The following is a 9,850-nucleotide window of genomic DNA, read 5'->3' on the forward strand; positions in this document are numbered from 1 at the left end:
TTGGACGACTGGTATTCTCTGAATATTACTTTGAAAATTTCAAAATATCGTGATCAAACGCATGGTGATTAAATATTGGATATTTTTGTGAGGTTGTAGGGTTAACCAAATCTGTTGTAACTGCCTGAGATTGTAGCACAACGGCTTGATTTGATGAAGCAAGAAGTTTATCCAAGAAAGACCAATCACCACTAAATTTATCATGTTGCTGAGAGAAATTAAAATTAGGTGCTGATGTTGATGTTAGTCTCAATAAGTTGTGATTACTCAACGGAGGAGGGACGAGTGATGGACATGGAAGTGTTAAGTCAGGACTAAGCAATTGAGGAAGATGCATTGAACCATCAAAGGATGATTGATAGTTGTCATAGCAAGACGACGCGGTTTGTAGTTGTTGTTGGATATTTTGTTTTGAAGTTCCACCTTTCATAGGATCTGTAAAAGATAATTGTGGCTCGTGATCTTGTTCTCCAATATCGTGTTGGAAACCTCTTGCGTAGTTCTTCTTCTTGAATACCCTACAAACAACCCAGCCCTCTTCCTGCAATGGCTTCAACAATCAAAGCAAATTTAGTACTACTCCTTCTGTTTTAATTTATCTCATGTAGTTTGACTTAACAAAGAAACAGTTTTGACCTAAAAAGATCATAACTGTTTTGTCTCATAATAAATCATTTCATTAAGTGTAAAAATGAGTGTTTGTAACGTTAAATTGTTACCTCTACTTCAGCATTGTTGTCATCGAGTCGATATTCATGCATGATCCAATCAGTTTTTTGGCCATGAGGGGCACGTCCTGTGTAAAATACAAGAGTTTTCCTCATCCCAATTCTTTTGGAGTTGCTAAGATATATTGCCTTATCTCTCCCTGTAGCCTTCCAAAATCCAGCTGTCGTCGCTCGATTCGTTCGAGTTCCAGTAGGGTATTTCTTGTCCTTGTGACTGAAAAAATACCATTCATTCTGTGGACCTGATCCAATTCTACATATTTCTGCATTTTCATCAAGTCTATACAAGTTAGATTTTTAGCATATGCTTCACTTACATATTCATATTTGTTCCTTCCATAATGTCAAAGTATTAATTTATGTGATATCATTCAGATTTCGAGAGTCAAACAATTAAACCTTAGTTTTGACATGGAATCCTTACGTTTTTTGAAATAAAATTTACATATTTGAAAATTATGTAAAAAGTACGATGTATCACAATAATTAACAATCCAAGATATTTCAAAAATAAGCGTAAAAAACTTACCGTTGAAATGAAATGGTTTGAATATAGAAAAATAAAAGTTGCGACATAAATTGAGACGGAAGGAGTAATAAACGAACAAAAGAAGGCAAGTAATGTAACCTTCCACAGTAGGTTACATTTCATAGCTTGAAAGTGGATGTAACCCTAAATCCATTGTGGTTTAGTATAATTATTTCCCTATAAAATTATACTACTACTAATTAGTGTCATAATATGGTTTTGTTCTTTAATTAATTAATCTTTAGAAAAAAATAATTGATCTAGATCATCTTTATAATCAAATCCTCTTTCTACTCATAAATCTACCAAGTTGCTCTTTATTGATTGACTTGATCTACCCGAGTCAGTAAAGGTAAGAAAAGACCTGACAATATAAATAAATAAGTTTTCTATAAAAGGAGTTTAATTTATTTTTTTGCATTTTTAGGTCATGAAAAAGAAGAAAGTTAAGTGCATGCATGAACAAATTAAAACAATTTTATCATACCTTTAAGATCCCATGGTTCAAGTTTGTTAAGATCCACTTCTCTAATAACATCCAAATCTATTGCTTCATACGATACTTTCTTCCTTAGATAATAATAAAGAAGTTCTTCGTCCGTTGGATGAAAACGAAACCCTGGAGGAACTGAAAGGTGCCCGTTTGTTGATCCAGACATCATCGTGTATATTTTTCTATATTACAATCGTTAAAACACAAATTATTCAACCAAAAATTGCAAAAAAGGAAGAACAAGTTGTGCTTAAAAACAACTAGCTAGTAGTTGTGTTATGATATACATATGACCTTATTTACTCGATAAGAAAGATCGATGAAGAACGAAGAGAAATGATAGAGAAAATTATGATGTTAAGAGGAAGCAAAGATATAGGGGGGAAAAAGGAGTATATATTTATTATGTTATAAATGTCAACAAAAAAATGTGATGTTATGTTTATGTGTGTTGTGTGAATTATGGTATGGAAATGAAAAATAAAAGGAAGAAATTATTACCAGACTTTGGAAAATGTCGTTGAATGGGAAACCTTATTCCAGATATAAGTGATGAAAATCTGCTTCAACTAATGTAAATATATTTATTTATATATATATTTGTGTGTTATTATCTCAACATATATCCAACTTTTTTAGCCATGTACACAGTCAAAGTCAAACACCAATAAAACTTATTTTCTTGTTTTTACATATTACAGTTAATTCCCCCCTTTTAAAAAAATAATAATAATAATCATAGACCTTAGTTTTCCCACTTGACATTTACCTTTATTTATTTGAGATGTTAGGCATGATTTTTTTCCTTATTCGGGGTACTGAATTCATATTAAAAAAATGAAAAAATTATACCGTTAACTAAACATATATTAGTTAATTAGTCATCATGTTTATAGTTTAGTTAATTACCACTTGCGAATAATATTCAGTGATAATTACATGGGCTAAATTTTGAGTTTATATAATTCAGAATTTGTATTGTATAATTTGTATAAGTTTTGTATAATGTAACTTTTATATGATATAATTTATATAATTGTTAAAAGTTCAGATGTTTGTATTTATATAAATTCGTTATTTCTATATATATATATAATAATTTCAATTGAACAAATATACCCGCGAATTATACAAAAGAAACAATTTAAACTGCATGTACAATCGCTAAATATGCAAACTATAGTCATGAAACATAATTAAGTTTATTATATTGACTATTTATTAAAAAAAATTCAATTAAATTCAAATCAAACACTGTGAAACTTATTTAAAAGTGATACTTCAAACATGATTTTTCCCATACAAGATATATGGCATTAAATATTTGAGTTAGGAATGAAAACCTTCTAAACTTTATTACACAATAATGGACAGGTTATCCATCGTATACGTTGTTAGTTTGGTTTATTTGTGTATGGTTATATATTATATTCACAAATCTATCTTAATTTACGTGATAATTTTAATTTGATATAAAGTATTTTAAAGAAGAATTTTAAAATTTATAGTTAAAAATAAATCTTAAATATTTATGTGACTATAAATTATTTTTAAAAAAAATAAATTTTAAATACTTGTGTGAAAGTAAATTATCTCATTAAGAGTTAAAAGATAATTTTAAAATTATTCGCTCCGTCACGTTGAGATATTACTTGTCCGCCTTTCTTTTTTTTACACCCTCTTAACATATTATAAATAAAAAAATACTAATTTATCATTTAACTCTTTTTAATACTCTTTATTTATTTGGCTTATCCATTAATACCAAAATTAAGAATGGAGGAATTTTGAAAAAAAAAACATACAATGTTTATACTTTCAAGAAGAATTCATTTAAGGGAAAATGAAAAAATTAATAAATTAATTAATTAATTAATTGACAAGTAATTTGGAACAAATACTTTTTACTAATTTTACTCTAAATTATGTCTATAAGATATAATTTTCTTCATTAAATGTTACCATATTGAAGTATTTGTATTTTTAAAGAACATTACTACTAAAGATAAGATGAGAAAAATTTCTAAGATAACAAATAATTTTGAGACAGATACTATATTATAAAATCACGATAAATAATTGATGCAATGAATCAAGTGAAATTACTTCATCTACATTTAAAAAATTAAGTAATAATTAATAGATTGTTCATGCATGAAATAAAAAATATTTAAGGAAAGGGAATAAAATTGATAGAATAATTAGTGCCAAATTAAGGGTCAAAAAGTTGGGAACTTAATTTGAGGTATGTTTAGTTGATTAATTAAATTAAGAATTAATTAATTAGAGGCATTGAAATACACGTGAGCACTGAATGAAAAAGAAAGCAATATCCTCAAAGTCCGCAGATCCAACAAAAAATACACAAATCAACGTATTCAATTTTATTAAAATAATCACTTTATAGAGCTGTATGTTTTTATATAATATAGTTTTTTTCTCAACAATTAATTTAGACAGAAAGGGATTCATACGCTATCTATTTGGCTTCTTGTCTTCCTCCCCTCTGTCAAGATAAATTTAAATGAGTCCAAATTTTGTGTTTTATATTATCTGGTTAATTTACTGAATATTTTACACAAATTTCATATTATTAGGAGTTAATACTATTTTATTTATTTTTTATTAAATTGTAAAATTTTCTTAAATTTGATGAAATTTGAATACATTCCAAAATGTTTCGATATATCTTGTCGCAGTTATGGATACATCGTTCAACATTTCGATATTTCGTGCTTCTGTTTCGGATATATCATTCAATGTTCCGATACATTATATATGTTTCGATACATCGCATATAGTGATGTATATACCGATTAATACATCGCGTAACGTGATTTATTACGTTTTGGTATCATGTTTAGTGATGTATACGATCGATATATCGCGGAAAGTGATGTATCTAAGAATAGGAGAGAGTAAGAATTTTTGTAATTTTGTAAAATGATAGAAAGTTTTTAAAAATATGATAAAATAAGTTATCTATTTAGATAATCTTTCCAATTTATATGTCATAACAAGTACCTTCAATATTATAAATAATAAAATATGGTGGCCAAAAATACCTTTAATATTGGGAAGAAGAAAAAATTGCCACACAAAATTCTATATTTTCATAATAATATATAGATATAACATGATTAGATATGTTGTTTAATTCCTTAGAACTTATGTCATTAGACGCATAAGTTTAGTTTATAACTTTCTTTTGCTGACTCTTATAATAAAAAAAATAGATATTTTTTCACTTATCTATTTTACCAAATTAAGAGAATATTATTATTTTCATATGATATTATTCTTATAATTAATTATTAGTAGGATGAGCAAGGGTAGAGTAACCTGGTCCTATGAGATTTCCGTGGAATTCTGCAAGTAGCATAAGTAGGTATATAGTGATTGATTGAGTTGTTTAATGCTATTTTAAAAGAACAAAAATGATCGATGAATGAAAATGGAGTAAAATTGCTCGATTATATTGTACAAGAATAAGGGTTATTCAAAATTTTAACAATTACGATGATCAAACGGTTATGTTACACTATGAATGAACGAATGAATGAATGGGAGAGAGTAGTGGATATGAGAATGAGGAGGGGTGCCCATATTCGAGAATCAATTTGAATTCATGTAAGGGCAATTGACTACTGAAATCATCCACAGTTTGCGGAAACTTGTGGAAAGATATAGGAAAAGGAAGAAGGACCTACGTACATATTGTGTTCATTGCACGTTGAAAAGGTCTATGATAAAATACATAGGAGTGAACTCTAGAGGTGTTTGGAGGCTAAAGGTATCATGTTGATTTATATTAGCGCGATAAAGGATGTGTTTGATGGAGCCAGATTCAGGTTAATTAGAACACTGGGAGGAGACTCGGAGCACTACCTAGTTGTCTTGGTGATGGGTGAGTTAGACACAATTTATTCATGAGGAGGTTCCATGGTGTGTGTTATGTGTGGATGATATAATACTGATTACTGAGACATGAGACAGAGTTAATGTTAGATTGTAGGTTTGAAGAATTACTCTGGAGTCCAAATGGTTCAGGTTCAGCTGGACCAAAACACAATATTTGGAGTGCAAATTCAGTGTTTTGTTAGCGATTGTGGAAGTAAGACTTAACACAAACAATTCCCAAGAGATAAAGTTTTAAGTATTTTAAATTTGTAATTCAAGATAGTGGGACATCGACGATGATATCACACATCGTATTGGGGCATCACGAATGAAATGGAGTCTTACCTCTGGAATCTTAGATAAGAAGATGTCACCTAAACTTTAAGTATAAGTTCTATAAGGTGATGGTTAAACCTTTTTTTTTTTTGTATGGGGAGGAGTGTTGGTTAGTCAAGAACTCAGATATTCAGAAGATGCATGTTGCAGAGATGTGGATGCTGAGATGGATGTGTGGGCACACTAGGAGCTACAAGATCAAGAATAAGGTTATCCATAAAAAGGTGGGAGTGTCCTTTGTGGCGAACAAGACGAGGGAAGCGAGAGACTGAGATAATCTAGACATGTACAGAACAGGTGTGATGACGCTCCATTGAGGAGGTAAGAGGTTGGTAGTGGGGGTATGCAGAGGGTTAGAGGTAGGCCAAAAAAGTATTAGGGAGAGGTGATTAGATAGGACATGACACAACTTCATATTACCGTGATAGGAAGAAGTAAAGGTCGTGTATTAGCATAGAAGGTTAGTAGGGGTGGAGTGTTGTCTTTCCTTGTGAAGGCTTATGCTAGTTAGTGCATGTCGTAGCTAGTACTAGGTGTACCCTTGTAGTTTTTGTCATATGTTGTTATATTGTGTTTCGGTAATTACATTATTTGATGTTTTTATTGTCTCTTTCTTGTAAACTTTACATTATTTTTCTTATTAACGGTTATGATTTCTTCATTATTTTCTTCTTTCTTTGTATTTGATGCACTTGAGTTGTGAGTCTTTTAAAAACAGTCTCTCTACTTCCACGAGAAAACGGTGAGGATTGTGTACAATCTACCTTAATTCTGAGTCTCCACTTAGTAAAGTTTTATTGTATATGTTATTGTTATAGTACTACCTTAAAATTAAATAATTATAAAAATTATAAATTAATTTTTAAAAGCAAAACTAATAAGGTTAATTTAGTATACTTATCAATCTCTAATAAATGCGTTATAAAATTAAATCCAGTCAATAGGAATCAAATAAAATAAAATTTACAATCTAGCTAATAATTAACTTACAAAATTGAGTGAACAACATGATATAATATAAAAGAATAAATTACACATTAAAAAGTTTATAAATTGTATATTACTCATTGTATACTCTTTCCATTGTTTTTCAGATTCCATGTCTTGTGATCAATAACCCTTAGTTGAAATGGAGGAGAGTATAATACATACCAATGAATAATGATAAAGGATGTACTTCTCCATGTGTTATGCCTTATTATTATAATAATTTTAAGAGCCAAATAACTTATTTACAATATTTTTGATTAAAAATTATTATACTTATTTTATTTTATTTTTTTAAAATATATAAATTTTATTTCAACAATTAACCATTAATACTCAAATTCAATAAATTAAATTTTTTTTAAAAAAGTACACATTTATCCTTATTCCCCTCGTCAGGTTTAAAATATAAAGAAGTAAACTCACAATATCTACGATATATACATAATTAAAAAAATGAAAAATCACTCGATTAAGCAGACTTATACTACTTAATTACTCATCATGGCTATAGTTTACTATAATTACATTCGTGACTAACATTATACATTAATTATGTGGACTGACAACGAGTTTATATAATCAGTCACATAGGTTTGTATATGTATAATTCGCCAGATTATACAAATACATATGTATAATATACCGTTATCTAACCGATATATATATAAATTCACCTCTTTGCCCTTTCTCGCTCGCCTCTCTCCTCTCTCTCCCAGTATCGCTCACATCTCTCATCTCTATAACATGTAGCTATGAATTGTAATTATCAAACTATAATTATATAAAATAATTAAGTTATTTTTAAACATATATGAAAGTTCTCTAAAAAAAACATAATTTTTTCGTCGAATAAAAATTTACCCCTAAATCATTACTAGCTCCGGTGAATGAGGGTAGGGTGTAGTTTGTTTTTGTAGGTGTGATAGCTGGTCAAACACGGAGATCAAAGAGAACATGAATTACAGATAAAAAGGATATATGAATAATAATAATAATAATAATAATAATCTGTTTTTTTTTAAATCCCAACCAAATCTCAAAGGCAGTGTAAATAATATTTTATGGCACTAAAATCGGTGCCGTCGCCTTCACGGACACTGCATATAATTAAATTTATATTTTTTAGATTAATGATCATAATGTACGTACTAATAGGAGCCCTTAAATGTCGTTTAAATTAATCTTTGCATCAAAGTTAGTGAAACTTGAAATTCAGCAAATTTTCATGAATCATGAGAATATTTATAATCTCAATGACTTTATCATAAATTCTCATCACCAAGGTTATCTATCTGAATAACATGTACATTTGATAAACTTCTAATAAAATATTACTCCAAAGTTACTCGTTCAGTATTAATTTATATGACTTTTTTTTAGTTAGCATAAAAAAAGTATATTTTCTTATTTGATAAATATTTAATGACAATATCTATATTTTACCGGTGTTGAGTCTCATGTATTTGGCAAAAAGTCCTTTTGACTCTTTTTAACTAAATTGTTTGGATTTTTCAAAGAGATATTGCATCTGTATCAAATCTTTTAAAAATATATATGCATATGTCAGACATTTTTAAAAAATTCATTCAAGTAACTCTAGATATTACAATGTCCTTTCATATTGCTTAAATTTTGTGCGAGCTAAACTACATTACATAAATTAGAATGGAGAAAATAATAATACAAAACCTGTCCATTTTTTGTTAGTTGAAGTACTTAAATTATGAAATGTTACTATTACCCCTTAAGGCTTAAACTAAAAAATTTACTATCTAAAGTCCCTGGAATGCCAAGTGGCATCAGAAGTCACCTTATTCTCTTTCTAGTGTTTGAGCTACAAAATATAGACCCCAAAACAATGACATTTTAGCCAGGGCAACAAATGAATTATTTCGGCTAAATTTGAACGGTTCAAAATGAATAAAAATAGTGATTGTTATGTAATATTCCCTCTGTCTTATCTTATTCGGCTTATCTTGACTTTGATACATTCCTTTAAAAGAAAATAGTTTACCTTGTTAATAACATTAGAATACCGAATTTGAGTTAAATGACATCCAGTTTTAATAGCGTCAAAAAGTATGAAATGGATGGAGTACTCTCTCATAGCCTATACGTCTATGCAAATGATTTTGAAGGGGCTACATTTTACTTTTATCCTTCCAGAGATAGGTTTTTTTTTTCCAGGGTGCACACAGGTAAAACATCCACCTCCATCACGCTCGAACCAGAAAGTAAACTCCTTAATTTCGTGGGCAAGAAATTTTGAACTTGAGACCTCCAACATGAAAAGAGTCTCGAGCCCAAACCACTAGGCCACCCCAAAGGATCTTCTAGAGGTTTTGTGCACCAATTAAAAGCATATCATTGCAACAAAAAAAAATATGTTCCATCACATTTTGGTGTGGACGAGAAACTGTGTTCCAACTCTAAAAGAATATCCAAAGCTGATCTAGAAAAAATATGATTTACAAGTTTGCTACCAAGAGGTAGCAGAATATGGTAACTGAAAAGGATGTGACTACGAAAATGGCCTTTCAGCTATAACCTTACTGCTGTTATTCATTCACATCAACATTACCGACTCCATCAACAGACAACGATGCCCCTTGGGATGTCATACCCAAGACCTCTCCAGGTGGTGGATGGTCAAATTTGCATGATGCCCCATACTTGCACATACCAGTCTTCATGTAGTATGGACAGAGTACAGCACCCTGCCAGTATCATAGCAAAAAACATTACAAACGTATCAAGGAACTAAAGGGACTTCCATTTCTAACAGACCAAGTGAAAGAAGACAAGGTTGAGATACATTGAAAGAAGTTATATGCCCGAGCAACTAAAGATGAGAACGGGGGGGGGGGGGGGGGG

The 9,850-nt window shown here is 29.8% G+C and overlaps 2 protein-coding genes across 4 annotated transcripts in view; both read right to left on the reverse strand.

Moving 5' to 3' along the window:
* Positions 1-2,068, reverse strand: LOC107006834 (NAC domain-containing protein 76-like). The gene is made up of 3 exons (XM_015205352.2): positions 1,745-2,068; positions 720-991; positions 1-541 (listed from the first exon to the last, which is right to left on the reverse strand). The coding sequence occupies exons 1-3, from the start codon at positions 1,917-1,919 to the stop codon at positions 26-28; spliced, it is 963 nt and encodes a 320-aa protein (XP_015060838.1). The 5' UTR covers positions 1,920-2,068; the 3' UTR covers positions 1-25.
* A 7,253-nt stretch (positions 2,069-9,321) lies between these two features.
* LOC107007541 (zinc finger CCCH domain-containing protein 37) overlaps positions 9,322-9,850 on the reverse strand; it is a 20,584-nt gene continuing 20,055 nt past the window's right edge. For all 3 annotated transcript variants that reach the window (XM_027913644.1, XM_015206206.2, XM_015206205.2), the window contains one exon: positions 9,322-9,693. In XM_027913644.1, coding sequence (XP_027769445.1) covers positions 9,535-9,693 — 159 coding nt within the window. In that variant the 3' untranslated portion in view covers positions 9,322-9,534. The remainder of the gene's footprint in view (positions 9,694-9,850) is intronic.

The sequence above is a fragment of the Solanum pennellii genome, chromosome 12, assembly GCF_001406875.1.
Source record: "Solanum pennellii chromosome 12, SPENNV200".
Classification (NCBI taxonomy): domain Eukaryota; kingdom Viridiplantae; phylum Streptophyta; class Magnoliopsida; order Solanales; family Solanaceae; genus Solanum; species Solanum pennellii.

Excerpts from the sequence above, each read along its gene's own strand:
- LOC107006834 (XM_015205352.2), bottom strand. The coding sequence starts at position 1,919 with ATGATGTCTGGATCAACAAACGGGCACCTTTCAGTTCCTCCAGGGTTT. Across the intron at positions 992-1,744 it reads TGAACCATGGGATCTTAAAG|AAATATGTAGAATTGGATCA; the intron begins GTATGATAAAAT and ends ATGAAAATGCAG. Across the intron at positions 542-719 it reads ACAACAATGCTGAAGTAGAG|GAAGAGGGCTGGGTTGTTTG; the intron begins GTAACAATTTAA and ends AAGCCATTGCAG.